This window comes from Struthio camelus, chromosome 15 (assembly GCF_040807025.1).
Source record: "Struthio camelus isolate bStrCam1 chromosome 15, bStrCam1.hap1, whole genome shotgun sequence".
In the NCBI taxonomy this organism is placed as follows: Eukaryota; Metazoa; Chordata; class Aves; order Struthioniformes; family Struthionidae; genus Struthio; species Struthio camelus.
In genome coordinates this window covers 18,814,928-18,839,954 of record NC_090956.1, presented here as the reverse complement: position 1 = coordinate 18,839,954, position 25,027 = coordinate 18,814,928, and the positions used below count along the sequence as shown (strand labels likewise).

Genomic DNA, 25,027 nt, shown 5'->3' with positions numbered 1-25,027 from the left:
AATGTCTAATGGCCACAGTATCTCATGGGGGGGGTTGTTTGTTTGTTTTTAAACTCTGTCATTCATTTCCATTAACGAGCGTTCTTGAATTCCAGGAACGTACTGCACAGTTGCAGAGTGCCATAGCAAGAACGGCCTCTGAATCCCGGAGCAGCTTTCTGTCTCTCTTAGTAATTGGACTGTTGTAAGATGATGTTATGAAATTGCAGAAACTGTTCTGTCTTTGCAACGAAACAGTCCCTCCTGAGCTAACACTTAGCTTAAATCAGTTGCAAGTCGTCTTTGGCTTTGATGGACACTAGTATGCCTCACTTAAACCTGCCACAAAAATCAAATTCTAGCTTGCATCCCTATTTCCCCTACCGCTTTCTCTTCTCCACCATATCTTAGCTATTCTGTTTTAAGTCTTTTGATAACTTCTTATTCTTACTTTATATTATATACTGCAGACATCAAGCTTCGTCTAGAACACCATCCCGAATCCCCGTGGCTTTCAGCAAGCGGTTTTGTGCTTCTGCCCTACTTTTCTTTCAGGCAGACAGGTGGGTGGTTCTCCTCGGGGTGCTTCCATAAAACGCCTACTGATCCAGCGGCTGCAGGCCGCCTGTCGGGAGGTTTCTAGTGGGCTGGGACTGCTGTTCTCCATGATGCTCACAGCAATAATTGTGGTTCTCTCCCATAGTCTGTGTGTTTGTTAGCCTGTGCCCTGAGGAGCTCTTTGTCCGCCTGTATAGCACATAGCACGATAGAGCTGGCTCCGGTGCGGTACAGCCGCTGTTCCTGTGCGTGATAAGCTTTTGCTGGTATAGCCCATAGGAGAAGGCATCTTACCCAAAACCATCTTGGAAGAGCAATTCTTCAAGTGTACAAGTCTTAAGTTGTTTTTCTGCACAGGGAAGTTAAAACACTAGAACTGATGTAGTAACGATAGGTCTCAGCTCTTGCAGCTGCTTAAAGCAATGAGTTGCTAGACCTTTTCCACTATGTTTGTCCAAGATGCATCGTTTCCCTCCCTGTGTGTGTGTTAGATTTGGTTTTCTTTTTTTCTACTGTGTTCTTGAAAATCCCTGACTTCCTAACAGCCTTTGAGGGTGCTCTGTGCCTCCAGCAGACTGGTTTCGGGAGTTTGGCAGCCACAGGCTGCTGGTTTCCGCAGGGGGGTTGTGCGGCAGCATAGCGAGCATGCCGAGCTGCCGCTGCTGCTTCTTGGTGTAACGTGGACAGGTGCTGAGCTGCTGCTTGTCCTCAAGGAGCTTTGATATATATCTCGGAAAGAAGGCTTTGGGAGCAGGTAACCTTGGGGTTTTCAGATTCTGCTTTGAACAGGTAATCAAAGGAAAACATTTCTCACAAAGTGTAAAGAGAGAGATCAGCAAAGCTCTGGGCAATCTTTGGATCAGTTAGGCAGGCAGACTGTTTCACAACCTCGCAAGCGTTGCTTTCAGGCTTGGCATGTGAAAACGGAGCGATTGGGAAAGGCTGCTGTTCGGGACTCTCGCTCCGCCGATTACAGCGCGCCACGCGGATGCGAGAAGCGTCAGGGACTTTGGTCGTGAATGTTGGTCCGAGTGTTTGTGAAGAGCCGGAAGTGGGTCTGCCAGCTGAATATGAGGAAAGTCGACTTGCCTGGACTTTCTTCTCTCCCGGTCGTTACGGTTACTAATTTTCTGCCTTTGTTTCTTTGGCAGCAGCGATATCTTGCCAGTAACGAAGTCGCACAGATCTGCTCTCCTGAAACCCCGTGGCAGGGCACAGGGCCAGGCAGGTGTCCTAGATTTGCTGTGAATGTGCAGGAGCATCCCTGTCTGGTCACAGAGCAGGAAGGGGATGGAGCGAGTCCCTGCTAGCATGCCCAGTGCTGGGGAAGGGGTGTCTGAGTTGGGGGGGGGAGGGAGGGAATTATTAGTTCAAGAAGCCACTCAAATATAAACATATACATGTAATTTGGTGGAGGGGGAGGAAGGCTAGCTTGAGCTACGGGATAATGCATAACGCTTGCCTAGCTCTTTGAGAATATAAAGTGTTAGATAAATATGAACTAATCCTTGCAGGAACGTGTCCTGTGCTGGTTAAGTCGGCTCTTAAAACCCCCCGGCTTTTCTTTGTCCCCGGCGTAGCAATAACTATGGCTCTGTTGCAGTTAATGCCCAGAGTATTTTAAATGTTTGACCGAGGAAGGGCTTTGACTTACAGGAGTAAGTGGCTGTGGCCAAAGCTGGTCTAGCTGCGTGTTCCTGCTCGTTCCTCCCTCCTCTAAGCCGGCCTCGGGTTCGTCGCAGCTTTGCCGAGGCGTTCTGGCCCGCGAACAACTTCTGTGCCCGCGCTTAGAAACCTAAGTGATGTTGTGCTGGGTTTCCGCTCGGAAGCAGCTCAGCAAAGGAGCCGCCGGTGCGGGGGACGGGGAGGAGCTCGTGGCAGGGTGGGACCAGGGGCGCCAGCGGTGAGGACCGCTTAGCTGCGCCGCAGCCCTCGGCCCCCGCGGCTGGCAGTTTGGCTGGCGCCCCGGGCGGAGGCCGCGGCACGTGAATTCACCCTCCCTTCGGGTTTCTCTGGGGCAAAGCTGGAAGGTCGTCGGAGGCTCGAGCGGGTACGAATTCAGAGCTCGAGCCTCAGAGGGGTTGTTGCACCAATTCCAGCAGTGTAAAATTAGTCTTAAAAGCACCAAGGACTATTACTTTTTTCTTTTTTGAGGGCTTCAGGTGCTTAAGTCTCTGTGAAATCAGTGCTCGGACTGGTTGTAAAAGCTGCAAGCTGCTCAGTAAACGTGCAGCAGCAATCCTAGAACAGGCTGTTTGATAGCTCTGGCTCTTTTTTAAGTACTTCTTTGGAGGAGAGCAAGTGATCCGTGTCCATGTATAAATTCTTTCAGATGCTCTCCAGAGTGAAATACTTAAGACCCCATCACTGGAAGGATAGCTATGCCTGGGAAGGACCTCTGGCTTAAAGAAGCCCACCTTATTTCATCTTTTTCAAGAGCTACAGGAAAATTTCCTTGGAGCTCTTGCCTATTGAAGCATTTTGCCATTTCTTCTGCCGGGACGGGAGAAGGGCTGACAAAGGTTTCCCTGGATGATAGTGAATATCAGTTGTGTCCTTCCTCCATCTGGTGTGCCAGGTATTTTGGCTTGTTCCAAGCTGCGAGCGAACCAGCGGCAGAGCTGCCGATTCCCGCCCTAGGAGATCAGGGCCAGCGTAGCGTGGGGGCGGACGGGTGGGAGCGCCCTGTCCGTGGAAAGGCATCATGCTGCATGTGTTGCAGGGAGATCACCTTAGTCGAGGCCCAGTGTTGTTCTGGTTAGCGGTGCTAATTGCCCCCTTTTCAGTGTGAGTGCTGAAGGACGGGGCACCTGGGGACTTTGATGTTCCTGGGTGTCATCATGTTATGTTGACTGGTAGTTGCTTTCAGGGGGACTGCCGAAGAATGCTAGCTTATGTACCTTCTTGAGCAAGACTTAGGGGAAGGAACATGGGTTTTTATGGCCTAACCTGTTTTTTCTTAGTGGTATTGCGGAAGGGGGTGTTCCCAAATTCTTAGGAAAGCAGTTGGCACGCTCTGTTCTGTGTGCTGTCAAAGCAGATCAAGCTCAAATCATTGCTGCGCCTATTCATTTTGTGTATCTTTGCTGGCTACAGGGAGCGTTACGAAGCTAATGCGGCTTTTGCACTGAAATTGCTTGAACAGCATATCCAGTCCAGCGAGAGTGAGTTTAAATCCGTTTGTCATGCTATAGCTATAGTGTGTGTGTGAATACTGAGTGCCGACTGGTGGGATGGGTCTCGATCTCCCCGTAAGAAGTGCAGTGGTCCTCAGTGAGCTGAGCTTGTGCCTGCAGGATCAGGGCTGGCAGCTCCGGGTTGCTACTCGGGTTCATTTTGCTGTGTTTTACTTCAGCTCTCTTGAAAACTTTCTTGTATTAGAAAGAACAATTTGCTTGATGCTGGGAATCGCCCTTTGTGTTTCATCTTTCCTAACGTACCTTCTTTTCTTGCAGGCGTGAATGACAGAGGAGGTGCCCCCGACTGCGCTTACTGACATAAACCTGCGTCTTCTCTGCCACGATGACATAGACACAGTGAAACAGCTCTGTGGCGACTGGTTCCCAATAGAGTGCGTTACAGATTTGGGATGCGGGCGGGAGGGGGATCTAGACACGAGTGGTGTGAACGTGCATGGGTACAGTTCAGAGCTGAGACCAAAGGCCCCGCACTGTCTCTGGACTGTTGCTAAGCTGGCAGCAGCTTCTGAATCTCTTGGGCACCATGGTGGTGTCCCCATGAATGGCCAGTTGCTGCCTCTCCTGCAGAACCGTAAAGTCATCAGAATCCTTCTGTCTGCAGATTTTGGCAGACAAATGGGCTTTGTAACTAAGGGGGTGGATCTGCTTTTGGGGAAGACTGCGAGAGAGGGGACTAGGAGTATACCTTCAGGAAAAACGATAGCGTGGCTGCGTTTGTGAACGAAAGTTGTGTTCTTGAGCGTGTGCAAAGAAAGCGCACTCAGAGCTGACCCGAACCAACAACGAGCCGACTGTTCCTAAGGGATTGTCGTTCTGAACGTCCCAGGAGGACGGCAGACAGTACTTGCCTGTGTTCTCACGGTTGCTGTTGCTCCCCAAGCGCAACGCTGTTCAGTCGGATTTAAGCCTCAAGTTGAAGTTTGTGCAAGACGAGAACAGGGAGTTTAGTTGAATGGACTGTGTGTGAGCAGTATCTGACTGATACTGTGATTCCAGGTACCCTGGATGGTTAGGTTTGTTCTGTCCTGTGCTGAACCTGGGTGTTAGGTGGTTCCTGGGCTCTGAAGAGCATTAGTTGCAAGGGAGTTCTTGGCTGTCCTCAGCTTGGTGTGTCATTTTCACCCTCTGAAATGGGCCATTGTGGAGACCAAACCTCTGGACAGAGGAATCTTGTACCAAACAAATAAGTATCAAAAGCATGCAGATTCTTTTCCATTTAAAAAAACCAAAAACCTATTTCTCCATTCTCTCAGCTAGCATAAACAATTTTTGTGCTAACCTCTTCTGTAGGCGTAATGGAAAGGTGTCTCCTGCTTTAAGCCCCCTTGTGATGTGTCCTGCTTTGCTGGACCCAATTTATTTGCATTTTTACCTTTTGATTTTTGTCCTACGGTAGACCTCCTGTAGCAGTGGTGTTGAGGGGGGAGTATAAGCCCTTCTATAGATGAAGTGGTATACAATATACCTTTCTTTTACTTCCATGAGGCTGCTGACAGTGCTATTGAATGAAACGGCACTGCTTTCCCCTTCTTCCTGGTTGACTGTTGTCTTCCCTATCTGCTAGCACAAGTATTTGTGCAGCTGCATGGAAAAAACAGTTTCGAGACTTGATCTGGATTAAAGCTAATTGCAGTCTGTCCCAGGTCAGTTCCTCAGGCCCCTACTTGATAAATGTTTGTGCCACAAGCGCAGGTCTGAGGAGCTTCTCTGGGGGACTGTGATAGCTTTTAAAGCATCCAGAGAAACTGCAGCTTCAGACTTTAAAGATTTTTTTTTTTCCTTAGCTTCATTGAGAAGGTTTATAGAGAATTTTAGCAGACTATAATTAAGATTGCATGCAATTTAACAAACCAGCAAAAGCATTCATAGCTTTTTGAATTTGCAGGGTTTCTTTTTAACCCACAGCCTGCTGAACATTCATTTAGGTTTAAATCAGTGTACTGTAGTTTCAGTATCTGCAGAAGGGGGAGGAGGGTTGGAGGCTGGTGGCATGATTTTTGTACCAATATGCAGGGTTTTTTTTTTCCGCAGTATGTATCAAATTAATAGGATTCTTGAGCGCAGATGGATCCTGTGTTTAAAAATAGCTTACTAAAGATGGAAGTGAAGGCTCTGGGCAATGAATGGAAAACAAAAATGTGATTGTCTTAGCAAGGCGGGAGACCATTACGTCAGCAGCAGCTGCCTGCATTGCATCTCAGGTGCAATTGAAAGAAGCCATGCCACCAAATGGGATAGAGCAGCTGACTGATGTTTCCCAGGACCATGCAACAGTTAAGACAGGAAAGGTGAATAATGTACCCGCCCATATTTTATGGAATAGGTTAAGGTAATAGCGTAGGAAGAGCTTTAGATTGACATATAAGTCGGGGGCTTGACTCTACGTCTTTTCAGAAGGTAGCCCTTCCAGTAGTACAGCTTCCGTTCCTTAGACCTGTGTGAAATCCATTGGCCTGCAGTTCCACCGACTGGCATTGAAAGGTGTTGCTGCCCATTTCCAGTTAAGCAGCACTTTGACACAGTGTTCGCTGTAACCCTGCCTGCTCTCATGGGCTCCGTTTTCTCTCAACGGTCCTGTTTTTCCTTTCTTCCCAGGTACCCTGACTCATGGTACCGAGATATCACTTCCAACAAGAAGTTCTTTTCCCTTGCAGCCACGTATAGAGGCTCCATCGTGGGAATGATAGTAGCAGAGATCAAGAGCAGAACAAAAGTGCATAAAGAGGTAGGGAAACTGTTTCAGTGTGAGACATCCCACCACTTGCCATGGTTACCTGGGATGGGATCCGTTTGGGGTGTTTTTCCCCCTCCATCTGGACACTTGCAAGAGCCATCCTGACCTAATCAAAAGACCAAAAACACGCTGATTTCCAGCTAATGGAGCGTGGGTGGTGAGATGTGTGTGAACAAGTAGATTGCAGGGGTTAGAAACTTCTGCCGAGCAGCCTGTGACCAGAAAGTCTTTACCTGCTGGGGCAAGGCAGCTGTGGTCTGATGGGAACCTGACTATCTGAGGCTCTGTGGAAAGATCAGATGATGCAGGCCTACTCTAAAAGTGACCGTGTAGCAAGCTGTTGTACTCTGTTGCCTGGCTGTTCTCGGTGTACCTGCTCAGGGTGGTGACAGAGGAATGCACAGCTGTGGGAGAACAGACCTCCTCCTTTCTTACGTAAGACTTGATCTTCCTTAGCTGTACGGAGTGAGTCACCCCTGAGGGCTGACTTCCTGCAGAAACTAGGATGTCCTTCATTTAAATAGTCACTGTCTCAAACATAAGCAGAGGTAGCCAATCTGCAGAAAGCTCAGGCTTTATGGGTGAGAGAGCTTGGAGGCTGGGAGAGAGAACGCAGCATGGTCAGAGGTGAGGCAGAGATGATCACTGGGACGCTGTGGGGAAAAAGGCACAAGGGAGGACAGTCTAGGAAAATAAATAAAGCAAGGGCAATGCAGAGAGCCCAGTAACTTCTAAATGGCCATCAGTGTTAAGATTATACAGAGAATAACTGGTACTATTCTCCTTAGGAGCTCTGGAGCACTGAGTGGCATGAGTCTCTTCACGCTGGCTATCTGGCTTCATCTCAAAGCTAGTTAATGTCAGAAACTACCTCTTCAGCAGCCTTGTTAACTCCAGCAAAAGACTCTTGTTCCAACCAGCCTGAAATTCAGGGGCTTGTTCAGATATTGCTTCGGGCAGTAGGGCCTGTAGAACATGCCCCTTGCCCTCTACAGCAGTGCAGACATCTCCATTTGACATGAAGATCAGCTTGAGCATGCAGGCAATAAAGACTATTGCTGATCTAGACACTGATGTGTAAGTCCAAATTTGGCAATTTGAATCTTTCTGAGGAAATCGTGCTAATATATGTAATATGTCTCTAAGTCTACAAATGACGTATGTAGCAAGGAAACCCTAATGATTTATGTTCTGCATCTGGAAAGACGACAGGAAGGTAGGAGTATGCCCTAAGGGGCCGTGTTTGTTTCTTTTTGCCCTTCTGCCTTTCTAGAAGTTCCAGCCAAGACTGTTCTGTGCAGAGAAGTTCCCCACTAGCCTTGGTTTAAACATTCCAGTGCAGGATGCTTTATTTCTGTCCCTCCCCAAGTCCCCTACTAAATAACTTGTCCCATCTCTACCCAGGATGGAGACATCCTAGCTTCCAGTTTTCCTCTGGACACTCAAGTTGCTTACATCCTAAGTCTCGGAGTGGTGAAGGAGTTCAGAAAACATGGAATAGGTAAGACGCTGCTAAATGGCAGCTCTGTTGCTGTGTCTTGTTTCCAGTGCGTGGCTAGCGGGCGTGATTGAAAGAGCAGCAACGCTTCACTCCAATTGCCTGTTGAGACAAGCTGGTCTCTAACTTGACCCAGCAATTGGGAAAGTGATATGCTCACACCCGCCTTGAGTTGCTAATGCAGGTGCACCAAGAACTCTTCACTGGTGATAGCCCCACGCTCTCCAGAAACATCTGTACATTCTGTTTTGGGCCATGTCTGTCTTGTTCCCAGGGGATAGCTTGAGCTTACCACAAACTCACATTCCTGCTGCTGTCCTCACCAAGAGTTTCAGAAGAGCGGTCAGGACTGAGACTGACTGAAGCACCGGGACTTCATCCTGGAGCAGGGTTTGAGCCTGTCTGGTGGGGGACAAGGCAGGAGCGTATATTCCCCAGCTTCTGTTTTTCTTCCATGGATATTGGAAGCCTGGCCCCTGGGGCAGGGAATGTAGCTGCTTTTAAGCTTTCAACTTAAAAAGATGAAACAAATGTTTAGGAAAAAGACCAAGGGAACTGGGAAAGCGTGTACCTGGAGTGTAACTTTGTCAAGTGCACATAAAGGTCAGCCCTGAATGCCTGCTGCAACGCACAGCAGTTTTACAACTGTTTGAAAATCCTGCAGTCAGAAGGGCTCATTTTCCTTTGGAGTAGGATGTTTTATGATCAAATAAGTGCCCTTCTGGTACAATTTCAGGTACCATCTATATCTTTGAGACTGATCCACAGAAGGAAATAGGCCAGGTTTGGCAGCAGGACTCAGTGTTGCACATGTGGAGTCTGCTCATTGGAGAGAGGTGTAACTTCTTTTCCTCAAGTCTTCCCTTTTCCTCCACTCACACTTATAAAGGTACCAACTGATATGATACATAAAGAAATAACCAGAAGAGTCCTCAGGGGGAGCACTATATTTAAAGCTTACAATGAGATGCTACTTCAGAGAAGTTTTCTCTACAAAGCAGAAAATGCTTACAGAGTAATGTTCAGAGAAAGCAGTAACGGGGTCTTTTGTTTGTACAGTTAGAGCTGTTTTGAGTCCCCTTTCAGCTTCCAAATTTTGACCAGCTCTATCTTGCTGGAATTTTCTCCTTCCGTATCAGGGTTTCCTGCATCCCTTAAATCCAGACAGTATGTCGCAGTGCTCTCTCTAAGTCTTTGGACTTGAAGCTGTAGCAAAATAACCTAAAGAAGCCACAGATGCCTTTTTTGAGAGTTTTCTCTTCTCAAGAGTTTTTCTACTTCTGTTTGAATCTGCAGCCTTTCATGCAGGAGACACCTCACCCCAGGCACACTTTCAAGCACTGCAGCTCCGATTTTTCTATAGTAGATGTTAGAAAGCTTTTGTCTCTAGTTCTCTGCTCTTAAACCAGAGAGCAGTTGAATTATTAGGGGACATGAGTGGAACGTGTCTTAACAAAATTAAATTGCTCTCCTGTTGGCATCTCTGGTGGCTTTTTGTGCTTGGCTGATGTAAATTCCCAGTAAGTATCAAGTAGCCGTGAGTTGGTCCTGTTGACCCGTGCTCTGAAGTTCTGTGGGTACTGCTGAAAATCTTACGTGCCCTATGATTTTTTCCCCTGGTGAATCTCATCTATGTGTTTTGTGCTAGCCAAACTATTTGTTTAACGCCGCCTGTTATTACTACACCAGGTGGAAGAAGTAGCTGCGCTGTTTCATCGGATGGCAGTTACTAGAAATCTCTTCTGTGGTAGTGTAGGTGCGTGCAAGAAGCAAGTTCTGCTGAGTCCTTCATGCTGTGTTGAGGTTGTTCAGATGAACCTCTAGGTCTAGTTTCCTGGGGCTAGAGTATCCTCTGTGCCCTTCTTTGGTTTCTCCTGCCGACACTCGTGATTGCAGCAAACCCTGGCTGAAGGAGGCTTTCTGCCTCAACTCTTCACCTAAGAAGGGATGTTAAAGTCCTACCAATTCTTAGATTTTTTTTTTTTTTTACGTTTGAGCTGAGCAGAGGCAGTGCAGTGACCTGCTTGTGAAATCCTGTTTTAACTCTTTGCGATTTTAAATGGCTTTAAAATAAATAATTATGAGGAAACTGCAATTAAAGAAGACTCGCTAACCTTCCCCAATACCAAATGGCTCCCAAGGCCAAGAGCTTGGCTTGGGGATGGGTATTACTAGCAAATTCCCACGTCTAGCTTGAAGCCCTGCTCATTAGTGAGATGAGATTCGTATTTGAACCACAGGGCACAGCCCTACTGAGTGTCCTGATGATGGACTGGGAGAACTGGGTGGGATCTGGGATCCTTTCTAAGCATGTGCAGCAGTCATTGCTTGAATGGTGGGTGCAGGTGATCCCCCTGGGAGCTGAGCTTTCCTGTGCTGTCACTGAGAAGGCAGCTGCACTGATTCTGTTGTTCCTTCCTTTGATAGGTTCGCTCTTGCTTGAAAGTTTAAAAGATCATATATCAACGACGGCCCAGGATCACTGCAAAGCCATCTATCTGCACGTCCTCACCACTAACAACACAGCAATAAACTTCTATGAGAACAGAGACTTTAAACAGCACCACTATCTTCCCTATTATTATTCCATAAGAGGGGTCCTCAAAGATGGCTTTACCTACGTTCTCTACATCAACGGCGGACACCCACCCTGGACAATCTTATATCCTTTACCCTTCGGTCTGATTAGTCTGAATGAGCTAAGCAAGCACTAAACCATGTTTTGAGTCAGAAATAGCAACCCAGCAGAGTGTGGCCTGGCTAGGGCTGGGGACTGATGCCTGTGCAGATGTGGGCTTAATTGAACCAATTTCCTTGAAGCCAAAAGAAAGGCAGTATTAGACTGATTTGACAGTGATCTATTTATGCCCAAACTCCTCCAAGTGTTCTCCGAGTCTCTGGGAACAGTTCAGGGAGTCGGTGTAGGCTGGTGCATTGAATCCTAATTTGGGGCAAGTTTGCCAGTGAAAGCGAACGCTAGTGTTTAGCCAAAGTTAGACGTTCTTTGGCTGAAGTGGTGCAGAATATTCCCAGCAGCCTCAGACTCGGCATGTCAGAGAAGGCCTCGGTTCTGTTTCCTATGGTCATAGCATCATTTGTGACCTTGGCCCAGCCCAGGTCTCGCCTGGCTCAGCACCCCACGTGGTGGGTTTGACTTCCCAGCTTCCCAGAAGAAAGCAGGTGCATGCCAGCTCTTCCGGTTATATTGAAAAGGTCTGAACTTCTGTTCAGATCTTGGATGTGAACAAGCCCTCTTTCCCATTCGGAAGGGAAGCAGCCCGCCCTGAGAGGCAGGCTGAATAGAAAATGGAGGACAAACCAAACTTAGATGAAGCTTTTCTTGATCTTTCCCAGGTGTAGCTAAACGGTCAAAATCTCTCCAGGCAGACAATGGACTGTGAGCCCACAGTAACTTGCTGTGGAGTATGAAGGAAACTAAGAGCCGGGGTATTTCCCACACAGGTTGGAGCCGGTGCTCCCAGACTGCCTCCTCTTACAGTGCACAGTTTTTAACAGAAAGGAGCAGTCGGTTAAGTGTGAGGAGCAAGACAATCTAAATAACTGAGCAGGGCAGCTTTCACTGCGTTATACGATCTCCTGAGGGAGTGCTAGTCCAAAGAGTGTTTTAAGTTATTTCTCTAGATATAATATAAATGTCATCGTCCTTAACTGATGGCCACTGACTACCTACAGCACATTGGATCAACACTAGCCAGCCTGAGCCCCTGTTCAATTCCCCAGAGGATATATCGACAAGCCCAGAGCCTTCTCTGCAGCCTTCTACCGTGGTCTGGCATTTCTGCCAAGAGCGGCATTGAGTATAGCCGGACAATGTGACTTGATCAGAAGATGTACAAGAAGCAAAGGTAAGGCACCGGAGGGAAAGCTCCCCTTCCCTCTCCGAGGCCTAGCGATGCAGTAGTGGCGTCCGCATCCTGTGTCCTGGGCGCTGCAGAGCGTGCTCAAGCAAGGGCCGCTGGAGCTGCGGCTCTGTGCGCTCTCGTTGCGCAAGCTGCGGTGTAAGGTGTCTCGGATATCCTTGTGCTCTGGTCTCCAGCTGGTCGTCAAACTCCTGTTGGTTCCGTTTGAAGGGTATTTAGGGTCTGATCTTGTTTATTTGTGCCCAGCGCCTGGCAGTAGATTGAACCTGTCCCTCCTGTCTCTGGCCTTTTTCTCCAGCTCTGTTAAACCATCTTGAAAGACCCAGCATAAGAGTCCTCGCCCTTTCCCCAGCACGGTGCCCGAGCACAGTAACTGATCGCCCATTTGCTGCCAACTGCATTAAACCTCTCTGATAAGAAAGTCTTCAGGACAGCAGCTCCCCAGCGCTAAGAGACCCTGTTCCTTTGTGCAGTAACAACTGTTCTCCCTAAGGCAGTTGCTCTCTTTGTCTTTCTGTCAATTCTAGGATTGTTCTTCCTTTCATCTCCTGAACCATCGGCTCTGCACTGATTCCAGCGATGGTGGCTTTCGGTCAGTGACCCAGCCCTTTGGAAAGAACTCCTTTTTCCACAGATTGACCAAGATTTGGCAGACTTCCAGTTTAACTGGCTGCAGCCCTGACTTACCCCGGTGGCCTGGAGTCTGCGAGTGCTGCATGGACGGGCCTGGCTGCCTTGTAAGGCACCTGGCTGTGCCGTAGGCGAGGGCCTCTTGCTGTCACAGGTCTGTGTGCATGTTGCACCGTCCCTGCCACTTCCCTTGCCTCTGGCTGGTTCACTGGTTCACTCGTAGTTGTATCCACGATGCAGAGGGGTTCAGTCGCTGCTCCCACGCTGTCGCTACGGAAGGTGATGTGAATGAGGTTAACGAATCTGCACTGACCAACCATGTAAATGAACCGTAAGCGGCCTGGCAGCCGCTGCCAGCAGGGGATGGAGTTGTGTCCTAGTCGCAGGGGCGGGGGGGAGCTGGGCGGCCCGAGAGGATCGCTCTGGGTCCTGCTGCGGCAGCGACTGCCGCGGGTGCGTCCTGCCCCCCTCGCAGGAGCTCCAGGGAGAGTACCTGCGGCGCGTGAGAGACAACCCCAGCCCCACCAGCCCTTCTGGAGCGGCTTAAACAGAAGCATCCAATTCAGGATGCGTCGAGTAGAAGGCAGGAAAAGAAATTGCTGTTTCATAGTGAAATATATATATTATACTGTACAGATCTTTCTGCCTCTGTCCAGGCTGGAAGGCGGCAGGGGAGGGGGCTGGGGGAGTCGAGCTGTTGCTTCAGCCGGAGCCCTGGGGAGGCTGGTACAGAGTCCTCCTCCTCCTCCCCTGCATGCATCTTCCCTTGGCACTGGCATCAAACTCTTGCAGGATCTTTAGGAATGAGATCTGTGCACGGATCACTAGGGCTTTTATTTGGCTGTTGAAGAAAAGCCACCACTGCTGCTCACTTGTGCGTTTGAGGCTGCAGGCTGTGGCCACACGGGGCTGTGGGAGTCCCCCCGCCGGGACGGGGTCAGCCTGGTGCGGCTGCGTCTCCCCTCCCCGGAAGTTAGCGTCGAGCCTGCACAGGAGGCCCCGATATTCCCACGTGCAGCAGCCGTGCTAGGTCCCCTTCCCTGCGCCTCTGCGTGGGGTCAGGTTACTGCTTTGCTTTTAGGGTAGGGGTCTTTGCAGGCAAGTGCCGGAGGCATGAGCAGAGCTGCTCCCTTCCAGCTCCTGCTGCACGCTCCCCCCGCCCTGGCCAAGGCTCGCTCTCTGCTTGGCACCTTGTTGCTCGTCCCCGCACTCCTGTGGCAATTGGAGGTTTAAGATGGAGCCGGCGCGCGGTGGGCACGTGCAGGCGTTGCCCCCTCTGGCTGCCGGTGCGCCCGGCGAGTGGGGAGGAGAAAAACGCAGGTCAGTGCTAGACCGAGAGGGAGAAAGCGAATGTCAAGATCTTGCAGCCCAAATGATTGTACAGAATCATTTCCGTCTTTGTAGGCCCTTGAGGCTGGAGTTAAATAATAAAAAGATGCAGGCGCACTTGCTGTGAGTGGTACTGTGCTGGCCCCTAGGAAAGGGTGCGGGGAGCAGCTCCCAGCTCCCCCGCTGCCTCGGCGAGCGCCAAGGCGTCTGCCGTACCGGAAGCCTCTTGGAGCGCGGCTTTCACTGTGCTGCCCCGTCTGGCCCTGCACCGCGGACCGCCGCCAGCGTTGTGGTCCGGCCCCGGGGCCTGGCACATGCCACACTCCTGGGATGTAGCAGGCTGTTGCGGTGGGAGGTGCTGAGCCCCCGTCCGGGGCTAGAACAGCTCTAGTTCAACAACCCAAGGGGCAAACGTTTCCCCAGGGGGCCAGTCGAGCCCTGGAGAGGCCGGTGAGCCTCCTTCCTTGGGGGCCTTCAAAACCCAAGCGGTGGCCGGGAGGCGCTGGCCAGCGTTGAGCACCTTGCGGTGCCTTGGGTCTGGCTGCGAGCCGGGGCGGAGAGCTGCCGCCCGCCGCTGGGGCTGTGAGATAGCGCCGGGCGGGCGCCGCCGAAGCTGGCGGGCGGCCCGCTTCCCGGCTTGTGGCTGTGACGTAGCGAGCGATGCGGACGTTTAGCTCGGCAAAAGCCGTAGCTCCTTTTTCTGCTGAAGCGGCCAGCAAAGGGGAGCTGCTGGCGGCGCCGCGGCCTGGGAGCAAGGGCGCCCTGCGCGTCCCTCCCGGGTGCTGGGGGTTAAGCTGGGTCCTGACGTAGGGGGTTCCCGATGCCACCGTCTAATTGGGGTTTTTAATCGGAGCGCAAGAACTGGCTGCGCTTACCTGCAGCCTTGCGCCTGGGCCGGCGTGCGGGGGCTGGTCGAGCCCAGCGGCGATACAGGCGCTGCCGGCGGCCGGGCTTTCTTCAACTAGTCCTTGCCTGCGGCTGAGATCACCAGCAACCGTCACCCCAGCGTCCGGCCGCGCTCAACTCCCCCCTGCAAGAGCCTCTGCCAGGCCCTGGGCAGCGCCTTGCCCCGGCCTCGGCCCCTCTTCAGCGCAGCCGCTCGAGCCTTTGGCCGTAGCAGCGCTGGCTCAGCCGGGGCCCCCTGGCCCCCCCGGCCTTGCGCCAGCCCGCGCCCAGCAGGCGCCTTGGTGCTGGCCGGCCGGCACCGGTGCGGGTGCGCCCCGCTTTCCCCAGCCTGCCGGGGCTGGCGCTGGCGGGAGGCGCTGGCGGGAGGGGCTGGCGGTCCCCGCAGCAATGCCCTCACCCCCCTTCAGCCTCGTGTGGCACCATGTTTTGGTTGGTCCTGGTTTAGCCGCCTTTTTATGTCACCTGTTCTGTTTGTTGTGGGGATTTCTTCAGCGGCGGAAGCCCTCCGTCTCCTTCGCCACGTAAATGTCGCTGACTGAGCTGGACCAGCCCGCACCCCTGTTTCGTGCCTGTTTGCCTGGGCGTCACGGTTCCCACCGCGTTGTACCCTCCCCGTGCACAACCCAACGGGCCTGCTGCGGCGCCGGAGCAGGGCCAGCGAGGACTTCGTGCGTTGGCCTTCGTGCACCCCGTCCTCCGCGGTGTCAGCTGTGTCCCCACCTCACCGCCCGCCCGCCATGCCCCTTATTTATTGAAGCGCGTTGTGCAGCCGCTGTCAGCGTCACTCTACACGTCTTCAATTAAACCAAGGCTCTTTTCTGCGTCCTGTGTCGCTTTGCACAGGCGCCTGCCGTCAAGCTGCTGCTCGGCGCTCGGGGCTGAGCCCGCGGGCCTTGGGCTGCGAGCTGCCCGCCCTCTGCCCTCGTTGGGCCTGGCGCGCTGCCAGCTGCGCCTGCCGCCGGCCCGGCACGGGGAGGCAGCAGCAAGGGGAACTGCTGCCTGCTGGAGGGGCCCAGCGCCTTGCCGGGCCAAGTGCAGGAAAGGGGCTGGCCTAGGCCAAAGCTGACTCGGCAGCTAGCGCGCACTGAGCTCGCGCCGCTGCTCCAGCTCGAGGCCAAGGCTCAGCTTAGCGCAACGAGCCTGGCGCCGGTGCAGCGCTGCGCTCCCGCAGCGGCACGGCCAGCGTGCGGGGGGAGCCGGCGCGCCGGCCGGGCGCAGCTCTCGCAGGGCTTAGGCCACACGCCCCACAAGGGCAGAGCTGCCTGGGCAGCGGGGAGGGAGGAGGAGAGTAAGGCTCCCTCCGCTCAGGCCACCTCAGCCCCCGCACAGGAACAGGACCCAGGCCTTGGGGCTGGAGACGGGCTGAGGGGGGGAGCGGCCGCTGGGTGAGCCCTCTGCCGGCACGCGGCCCCAGCGAGGGCAGAGCTGCGCGTGGGCAGCAGGCGGGTGCGTAAGGCGATGCCGGCGCAGAGGGGCAGCCCCACAGCAGCCGCCCCAAGCCCCAGTGCAGCGACTGGCGCACAGCGCGCTGGCAGCAGGACAGCCCAAACAGGGCTCCCTGCCATCACGCGTTTTGTTTTATTGGGTTTTTTTTTCGTCGTCGTCGGTTTTTTTTTGCTCTGAGAGCAGCCCGACAGCTCCAGACTGAGCCACGCCATGTTCATCCCCACCGCCCCGGTTCAGCCCCTGCCTTGCGGCAGGGGTGGAGAGATGGAGGGCCGACCATGCAGCGTGCTGTCCCATCAGTCACCCCACACCCGGAGCCCAAAGCCCATGCTCAGGGTCCCACACCCACCCAACGGGAGCCACGTGCTTCCCACCAGGCAGGAGGAAGCCCACCGAGCTCAGGCTCACGCAGGAGCGCTGCGGCCTCCATGAAACCCTCCAGGCATTCAAGAACGATGCCCACTGCAAAGCATTCAGCAAAGCCATTTATTCCACTTTCCTGCTCCCACAGATCTCTAGATGCAAACCCACATGAGCGATTTCCCCATGCCCCAGAGGGAATTCACTGCTGACCCACCGAGGGGGCGCCAGCCGCCCCGCGCGGGAGCCCCAGCGGCACATCCACCTGCTCCGCGGAGAGTTTCCACCTACACTGGGAGAGGTGCTTAACCAGCAGCCTTGTTCCTCCGCCATGTCCACTGCAAAACACAGCGCTGAGTCACCAACAGGGGGGGCATTTAAAAAAATAAGACGTTTTTGTTCCTTAAAAATGAAACTGGGACCTGAATTCAGCAGTGTGTCCCTGAAATCAAAGCATAATCTAAGGCTTCAGAGCCCTCACGTAAGCACATGAACTCTCTGCAGGGCAGGGGGCTGTTCGAATTGATCTGGGAAGCTCGCTACAGTTTAATGGCCGTAAAATACATAGCTTTCCCCTGCTTGAGACAAATCCAAACCCTCCTGGCTGGACAGTACTACAGTGGAATCACGTGGGCAGCATTTGCAGCCAGCGACTGGTTGGAAAGTTAGAAGAAAGTCTCTAGTCTCCTCACCCACTTTTAATCAATCGCAAAGAGAGCAGCGTCACTCCATCGGCTCGGCCGCCGGCTGCTCCGCCACAGCATCTGCGCCAGACCCAGCCGCCGGCTGCTCTGCTGCCTCGGCCACGGCCTCGGCCACCGGCCCAGCCGCCTGCTGCTCCGACGCAGCCTGGGTCGCCAGCCCGGCCGCCGGCTGCTCCGCTGGCTCAGCCGTTGCCTGCACTGCTGCCTGGTTCTCTGCCTTAGCTGCTGCCTCAGCCACCAATTCGTTTGCTGCTTTAGCTGGTGCTGCCAGCTCGTTCGCTGGCTTAGCGGCTGGCGGGTTTCCTGGCGCAGCTGTCGCCGCTGCTGCCTGTTCGATCGCGGGCTTTTTTGGCTTCTGTGTGGCAGCCACTGCCTCAGCCAGCTTCTCCTCCGGCACCATGTTCAAGATCTTCAGGGCAAAGAGCAGCTGGAATTTGGCTGTTCCAACGAAGGAGTTCCCCAAGAAGTTTGGCAGCCCACCCATGCGGTCCTTCTGGGTGTACAAGGGGACACGGACCATGCCCATCACCTGCAAGAGCACAGAGCACAGCTCAGCAGCGGCCACGGCCCCCTCTGCTCGCTGCCAGAGCGAGCGGGCACCTCGCGCTCCCCCGCACCGACACCCCCACACCGTGTCCCCAGTCCCCACCAGCCCATGGCCCAGGCCCACGTGCCACATCGGACCCCGCACCCTCCCACCCCGGGCGCCTGCCCTTGCCTGTGCCCAGCCCGGCTGGAGCCCCTGCGCTGCCTCTTCCCGCCTGCCCAGCCCGGCCAGCTGAGTGCTCTCCCCGGCCCCTGCGCCCACCCAGCCCCACTCCCCTTCCTGCCCTTCGGGGGGCGAATCCCACTGCTCAGCCCCAGCCCCTACCCCACACTGCTACCCGGGGGGGGCCCTACTCTCCCAGGCCATGCCCTGCCTCGGGACACTGCAGCTTACCTACACGTCCCCCTCACCAGTGCCACAACCCAGGGCCAAGCGCCTCCATGCGGGATGCTGCTGAAACCTGTTGTGGGCTACCCAGGCCAACAAGGAGACCCTCGCTCTCCCGCTCTACCCCGGGGCGTCAGCCGGACCAAGCTACTCGGAAGGGAGCCTGCCTCCTTCCCGCCTCCTTCTCGCAATCCGGGGGGAACTCGGGTGAAAGCAACACGTCACCACAGCGAGGGTCACGATTCCAGCCAAGGTTACTCAGCCCGGGGGAGATGCCCACCAGCTCCAAGAGTGACCTCACGCAGGTCCTTACGCTGAGCAAGTAAACAGGGCTCTTCCTTACGAGGGCAGGTGCTGGGGAAAGGCAAGAGCCCTCTAGGCTACAGAGCCCTCGACACTGCCCTAGCGAACGGCCAAGCCTCCTAGCGCGGGCGCTACGCGGCGGTGCGCAGCACTCGCCGCCAGTAGCTCTAAATGCGGTGCATTCCCCCGCTCAGCTGCAAAGGAGAGCAGCCCAGCAGACCTCGTCGGGGAAGCTTCGTCTTCCCCGGCGCTAACGCTCAGAGCTCTAGACGCCCCCTCCCTGGATAGCCCACCTCCAGCCCGTGGTCTCGGGAATGCACCGCGCTGATCTCGATGGTGTGCAGCTCTTCCAGGGTCAGCTGCCTGGCGTAGAAGTGTGCCACCACGCGATGTGGCCCCTCTGTCAGGTGCGAGCACAGATAGTCAGCTTCCGTCAGGCGCACACAGCCCAAACCCAAGCCCAGCACCCGATTCAGACCGTCCTCCAGGGACCAGTAACGGCGATCCACGAACCCCCCGGGAAAGCCCAGTAGTCCGTCAAATCGCATCTGCATCTGCAATAGAGGCGCATCGTGTTAATGGGGCACAGCGGGGAGCCCCCAGGGGCCTGGGGAGGGCCGGGGGGAGCGGGCGCCCAGCCCGGCGCCGGGGAGCTCCGCGGGGCCACGCCGGGGCCCGCGCCGGGGGCGGCCGCAGCCGCCGGCCGCAGCCCTACCAGCTCCAGCGCATCCAGGACCGTCCGCGGACACCGGCTCCGAGAGCTCGCGGCGGGCAGGCGAGGCGGGGCCGCCCCCGGGCCCGCCGCCGCCGCCGCCGCCGCCGCCGCCGCCGCCGCCGCCTCGGACGCGCCTCATCCTACCGCCCTGCCACAGGAAGCCACCGCCGGGCGGCCGGGCCCGAGGCGGCCGCCGCCGCTCGCCTCCCCCACGGGGCCCCGCCGCCCGCCCGGCCCCGCCCCGCCCGCTCGCCCCGGCCCGGCCCCGGCCCCAGCCCCGACCCCAGCCCCGGCCCGGCCCGCTCTCCTCGCCGCCGCCGCCGCCGCCGCCGCTCACCAGCACGGCGTAGCGCAGCGGGATGCGCCCGAAGAGCATGCCCGGGTTGGGCGCGTACAGCATGGCGTGGCACGAGTGGCTCCAGCCCGGGCCCAGCCGCATCGCCTCGTACCGCGTCAGCGGCTTCAGCTCGGGCACGCCGGGCACGCCGAGCGTGGGCAGCGGCGGCAGCGCGCCCGCCGGCAGCGCCCCCATGGCCGCCATCGCCCCCATGGCCGCCATCGCCTCGCCCGCGCCCGCCGCCAGCCCGCACCGCGCACGCGCCGGCCCCCGGCCGCGCCGCGGGGCGGAGCCCGCCGCGCCCCGGGCCACTCGCGGCCCGCCGCGCGCCCCGGGGCCAATCGGCGCGCGGAGGCGCCCGCCAATCGCCGCGCCCTTCCTCGTCGGGACAGCCAATGGCGACGGCGCCTAGCCTACCGGCGGAGGGCAGCCAATCGGAGCGAGCGTTGTTGCCCGCGCTACGCGCCATATTAGGTAACCGCCGCAATAGGCTCGGCTGCGCCGGCGCCCAATGAGATCAAAGCTGGGGGAGGGAGGGCCGGCCGGCCCACAATGCACCGCGGGGCGCCGGCCGCAGAGCACGCCGGGAAGGCGGGCAGGGCCAGGCCCGGCGGCGGGAGGGAGGGAGGCCGGTGACGGGGACCGGGCCCGGCGGCTGAGGCGGGCCCCGCCGGCCCGGCCCTGCCCCGCGCTCCCGGGGCCGGGCGGGGCAGCACCGCGCCGCCAGTGGTGACGGGGGGAGGGTGCTCTGAGCGCCGCGTCGCCATTGGCTGGCAGCGCGGGGGGGCGGGCGGGGCGGCAGCCAATGGGGGCGGGGCGCGCGCGGCAGCACGTGGCGGCGCTCGGCCCCGGCGAGCCCCCCCCCCCCCCCCCCCCCGCCCCGGTCCGCCTCGAGCACGGCCCGCGGCCCCCGCGCGACCGGGGGCTCCAATGAGGCGCGGACTCGGGCTATTGCTGCGTGGGTTTATTACTATAAATATAGAAACAAGAGGGAACCCGGCCACGAGAAGACGACATCCAACGTCCCGCCGGCGCGGAGCGGCCCGGCCCCGGCCCCGGGAGAGCAGCGGGCCGGGGCTGCCGCCCTCGCGCCAAGCACACAAAGCGGGAACAAGGCACACAGCGAGGTCGCTGCGCCCGGCCGCCCCTCGGCCCGGGCGCAGGCGAGCGGCAGACGCATACGCAGGCAAAAGGCAGCGAGGCGGCCGCGGCCGGCCCCCGCGCTGCTCCCCCGGCTGGGTGCTGGGTGCCCCCGGCGAGCCTGGCCGCCCCCGCCGGCTCCCCGCTGCCCCAGCACGCGCGGCAGGAGGGCGAGAAGCAGCCCACCCACCCCCCCCAAGCGCTCGAGGGAGACGCCGTGGGGACGCGGCCCTGCGAGGGCAGGGGGACGCGTGGCTGCTGCAGCCACCGAGCAAGGCGGGGAGGGCCGCGGGGCGCCCAGCAGCCAGGTCCGGGGGCGGGAACAGCCAAGGGCTGGGCTGGGTGCGTACAAAATATACAACAGTAGTGTCCTTCATCTGATTTTTACCCCCATTCCCCCTCCCGCCCCACATAAAAACACAACATCAGCCCCCACCGCCCCAGCTCTTCTCCGCCGGCAGACGGGGAGCTCCGGAAACATGCACGTCTTTTTTTAAAAACCCGAGCTGTGCGAGGCCGGGCCCTTGGCGAGGGGGACGGCCAGGCCCGGGGCTGGCTGGCGCAGCATTGCTTCCCCGGGTGTCAGCGGCGGGAGCTGCGAGCGAGGCGGCCGGCAGCCCCACTGCGGCGGCTGAGACGGCGTGTGGGGTCTGGGGGCTGGTGGCAGGGCCCGGGTGGGGGGGACCGACCCCGCTCACGAGAGGCTCTGCTCGTCCTCCAGGTGAAGACGCGTCTGCTCGAAGAGGAGGGGCTGCGTGGGGCTGCCGGTGCCAAGGCCTGGGAGCGTCTTGGTGAAGTCAGATGAGCCTGAACGAGGAGAAAAAGGGTTCAGCCCCAACGGCGCCTGCCCTCAGGCCACGCCGGGGTGCTCGGCCGCAGGGAGAGGGCAGCGCGCGCGGAGGAACCAGGGGGAGCGGAGCGTTCCCAGGGGGCCAAGGAGACCCTCACCGCCATACCCTGACCTGGGTCCCCCTCTGCTGCCCTAGAGCAGGAGATGGGGCTGGGCGTCACGTGGACCCAAGTGCCGAGGCCGAGCCTGGGTTACAACCCACGAGCTCCGTCCCCTCCACCCGTACTAAGACGCGGGTGTAGCAAGGGTCGGGGGAGGAAGCGGGAGACGGAGAGGACGCGCGGTCTCCCCATCGGCCTGGGAGAGGCCTGCAGGTGCCAGGCCTGATGGGCTCCTGCGCACCGTGAACGTGCAGGTCCGACGTGGAGCTGGCGTCAGAGCTAGGGCTCTCTGCTGCCCGGGGTCCTGGTGCTCAGGGACAGCAGGGAGCCCTGCAGCACACCAGGATGCTGGTGACATGACGGGGAAATGTGGCCCTGTGTGGCAGGGACCTGGCTCAGTGAGACAGAGCGGGACGGGACCGGACTGCGTGGCAGATGGGATGCTCGGGCAGGTTTGTAAAGAGGAGCCAGGACAGAGGCTGCTTTGCTGCCCTGCTGGCCAGGATGAGGCCCAGGAGGGAGCAGGGCAGGCTGGCACGGCGGCTCTCAGCCAGCCTGCCCTCCCAGGAAGGCTCCTGCTGCCCCACGCAACAGCAACGCGTAAGAAGAACAAGAAGACGTACCAGCTTACTCCTCTATACCAATAGAGCAGGAATCGGGACCCAGTGCTGCCCAAGACAGGAGGAGGAAGGCAGACAGAAAGGGAAGGAGACATTAGAGAGGTACTCAGAACAGACTGCGACTCTACGGAAGAAAACAGGCTGCATCGACAACGGTTGGGGGCCGCGCCAAGAGGCCCCAGCGTAGCATCCCGCCGCGGCGCTGGCCAGCGGAGCCCGACACCCCACGGCCCTCCGCGCCACGGTACTGCCCCGCGCTGCCTCGGTCGCCGGGAAGCCGTCCCGGTTGCTCGCCCTCCCTCGGGCGAAAAGCAGGAGCGGGCTTTCGGGGCTGTGCGCGGCACCGGGAAGCGAGCGCAGGAGGGAGCTCGGGCTGGGCTGAGCAGGGGGCCCAGGCAGCTAGAGCTCACCCCGCACCTCGCTCAGCATGGCTGGGGTGGGGGGAGCGTCCAGCCGGCAGGCACTGGAGGAGCCCCTCGTCCTCCAGGACCTCGGTGCCAGCCGACAGCTGCAGCCCAGACAGGAGAAAGGAGGAAGGGGGGGAAGGACAGAGACAAAAGGGTAAGGGAGGAGGAGAGAAAGGGAGGGCAAGTTACCTCTGTGTTAACCCCATCGCCCACAGCTCCTGGGGGCAGCAGCTAGCTCTGCACCCTCAGAGAGAGCAGGAGCTCGTGCTCCAGGCAGACGCTGTCCTTTCCCAAGGCATCAAGGAGGCCAAGGTACAGCACGCTGACCCCGGCGGGGAAGGCTGCTACGAGGCTCAGACACACAGCCCCACGGACTCCCCGCAGGCACCTCCAGGCCTCCAACTGGAGCTGTGAGCACAGCGCAAGCCAGTCTCTGGTGCACCTCCGTCCCCCCAACGACGCGGCCGTTACCTGGCAGGTAGACGTCCACCGGCGGGTCGCTCTCCGACTGCGTCAAGCTCCTGTGCTCGCTGCAGCTGCCGTCCTGCAGGACGTCTTCGACAGAGGGAGGACGGCTACCTAGAATCAGCGGAGAGCACAGCCCATGAGTCCCAAGACCGACTCTTTGCAGGGGCACACAGCACTGATAACAGGTTGAGATCTTCCACGCGAGGAAGCTCCCAGAGCCCCCAGCCTGGCAGAGGTCTAGGGAGAGCCTGTCAGACTGGCCCAGCTCACAGCACCAAAGGGCACCTTTTCTTATCCGGGGTCACACCCCAAAACCCACCCAGGGCTCCCCTCTCACCCCACCTTCACGCCCTCTGGACGCTAAGTGCCAGAGACCCATCTCAATGACACAAGGCACATCCTGCATGCCCAGGACACCATCTCACCAGGGCCACACTAGTGCGCGCGTGGCCAACACCCGCTGGGTAGCACAGGGCATGGGTTGGCCAGGGGACAGACAACACTGTCCCAGGAGAAGCTGGATCCACAGCCTGACGCTGCTCTCCTGCCATATGACCCATGGTGCTGATGGTGGTGCACTGTATGAGCAGCTGTATGAGCAACCAGGTGTGGGCTTTCCAGCAGAGTTGCAACTCCCCAGGCTCCAGACTCTGAGGTTTCGCCTGGCAACACCCAAAGGTAACTGCTCTCCGCCCCGGTCCCTGCGCAAAGTCTAAGCATGGAAACATGGTCAACGGGGAGGACAGGAACCCAGCCCTACTAGCCCAAATACAGCTACTTGTGCAGAGCTTACAGCAAGGATTGATGCTGACAAAGAAACCAGGCAGATCTATTGAGTTTGCTTCCCAAGAGAGACCCTGGCAACTTTCTCCGGTGAAACGCGGCAGCTCAGAGAGGTAGATTTCAGGACCCGGATGTTTCTGAACTTGTATGTCCATCCCCCTACCGTCTCCTTCCCCAATGTAGCGGAGCCGGAGATCAAGCCAAGGCCTGGTCATCTCCAAGGCCAAGCGCACGCTCACCTTGCTGCAGGGACGAGGCCTCCTCGATCTCTTCCCCTGCCATGCTCTGTAAGGAGGAAGAGCACAGGTTACTCCTGCGGGCTGGAGGCCTTTGCTGGGCTTGTCTTCTACGCTAGCGTTCTCCAGAGAGCTGCACGCAGGGCCAGGGACTCGCTTCAGGCAGGGGACAAGGGGCCCCAGCATTAACGCTGCAGCACTGCAGCCCAGGACTTGTCAGGTTTTGCAACCCTGACATGCACCGGCAGCAGCCCAACAGCTCTCTAACATCCCCACTTCCCAAAGACCTGTTAAACACATCAGGAGCGGATGTGTCCTTACACCATGGAGCCCACGGACACAGAGCAGCTCCCTGGCAGGGTGCAGACTTACCTCTGGAGAGCTGGTCTCCCTCAGGACCAGCTCACCCCCGCTCAGCACGGGCTGCGAGTCGGAGTCCTCGGAGAGCTTCTCTTCATCCTCCTCGTGGATGGGCGATGAGGGAGACCGTAGTGTGCTGAGGCGAGAGAGACTCCCTTTGCAAGCGGAGCGCAGGCCGCCTGCCCCCACCACCCCAGGCCTTGGCAGCCTCGGTGGCAGCGATTCGAGCTGTCACCACCCCTGCTCTGTCCCTCTGCCCAGCCCATCCTCCGCCAGCAGCATAAGCCAACACCCAGGACCAGGAGCTCAAACTGTTGAACTAAATTCACCAGAGGCCTCCAGTACCCGCTGCACTGAGAACAGCAGCATTTCTGGGGCAGAGCAGAGGTGCCCTTCCCAGGGGGGAATTTGGAGCACATCATCTTGGAGCAGACACGGACCTCCCTTCAAAACTACGCTGGCAGTCCGCGTGTTGGTGGCTAGTGGCACAGGGGCAGGCCCTGAGCCCCACACCACACGCTAAGCGCAGACACCCTGCCAGGGGCCAG

At 57.4% G+C, this 25,027-nt stretch overlaps 3 protein-coding genes across 13 annotated transcripts in view; 1 reads left to right on the top strand and 2 right to left on the bottom strand.

Annotated features, from left to right (window-relative positions):
* The window catches only part of NAA60 (N-alpha-acetyltransferase 60, NatF catalytic subunit), a 28,526-nt gene extending 12,988 nt beyond the window's left edge, over positions 1-15,538 (top strand). For 2 of the 5 annotated variants that reach the window (XM_068908479.1, XM_068908480.1), the window contains 6 exons: positions 3,993-4,108; positions 6,333-6,462; positions 7,876-7,972; positions 10,397-10,631; positions 11,650-11,835; positions 12,378-15,538. In XM_068908479.1, coding sequence (XP_068764580.1) covers positions 3,999-4,108; positions 6,333-6,462; positions 7,876-7,972; positions 10,397-10,631; positions 11,650-11,806 — 729 coding nt within the window. In that variant the 5' untranslated portion in view covers positions 3,993-3,998 and the 3' untranslated portion in view covers positions 11,807-11,835; positions 12,378-15,538. Of the gene's footprint in view, positions 1-449; positions 543-3,633; positions 3,702-3,992; positions 4,109-6,332; positions 6,463-7,875; positions 7,973-10,396; positions 11,148-11,649; positions 11,836-12,377 lie in introns of those variants that run through there. The other 3 variants (XM_068908482.1, XM_068908481.1, XM_068908483.1) reach the window with 3 other exon arrangements.
* A 1,095-nt stretch (positions 15,539-16,633) lies between these two features.
* Positions 16,634-19,780, bottom strand: NUDT16L1 (nudix hydrolase 16 like 1). Of its 2 annotated transcripts, XM_068908780.1 has the most exons (4): positions 19,515-19,770; positions 18,941-19,016; positions 18,756-18,862; positions 16,634-17,754 (listed from the first exon to the last, which is right to left on the bottom strand). In XM_068908780.1, the coding sequence occupies exons 1-4, from the start codon at positions 19,734-19,736 to the stop codon at positions 17,245-17,247; spliced, it is 915 nt and encodes a 304-aa protein (XP_068764881.1). In that variant the 5' UTR covers positions 19,737-19,770; the 3' UTR covers positions 16,634-17,244. The 2 variants fall into 2 exon arrangements, with proteins under 2 accessions (XP_068764881.1, XP_068764880.1); XM_068908779.1 differs by having other exon boundaries at positions 18,756-19,016; positions 19,515-19,780.
* A 683-nt stretch (positions 19,781-20,463) lies between these two features.
* Positions 20,464-25,027, bottom strand: part of MGRN1 (mahogunin ring finger 1) — a 61,608-nt gene continuing 57,044 nt past the window's right edge. For 2 of the 6 annotated variants that reach the window (XM_068908123.1, XM_068908124.1), the window contains 5 exons: positions 24,492-24,615; positions 24,123-24,168; positions 23,104-23,211; positions 22,229-22,273; positions 20,464-21,461 (listed from right to left, as the gene is read on the bottom strand). In XM_068908123.1, the coding sequence (XP_068764224.1) occupies positions 22,233-22,273; positions 23,104-23,211; positions 24,123-24,168; positions 24,492-24,615 (319 nt within the window). In that variant the 3' untranslated portion in view covers positions 20,464-21,461; positions 22,229-22,232. Of the gene's footprint in view, positions 21,462-22,228; positions 23,212-24,122; positions 24,169-24,491; positions 24,616-25,027 lie in introns of all 6 variants that reach the window. The other 4 variants (XM_068908122.1, XM_068908121.1, XR_011134645.1 and 1 more) reach the window with 2 other exon arrangements.

Coding starts and splice junctions, on each gene's coding strand:
- NUDT16L1 (XM_068908779.1), bottom strand. CDS start 19,736: ATGGCGGCCATGGGGGCGATGGCGGCCATGGGGGCGCTGCCGGCGGGC. Junction 19,017..19,514: donor CGCTGCGCTACGCCGTGCTG/GTGAGCGGCGGC, acceptor CCTCTATTGCAG/ATGCAGATGCGATTTGACGG. Junction 17,755..18,755: donor CCCGAGACCACGGGCTGGAG/GTGGGCTATCCA, acceptor GTGCTCTTGCAG/GTGATGGGCATGGTCCGTGT.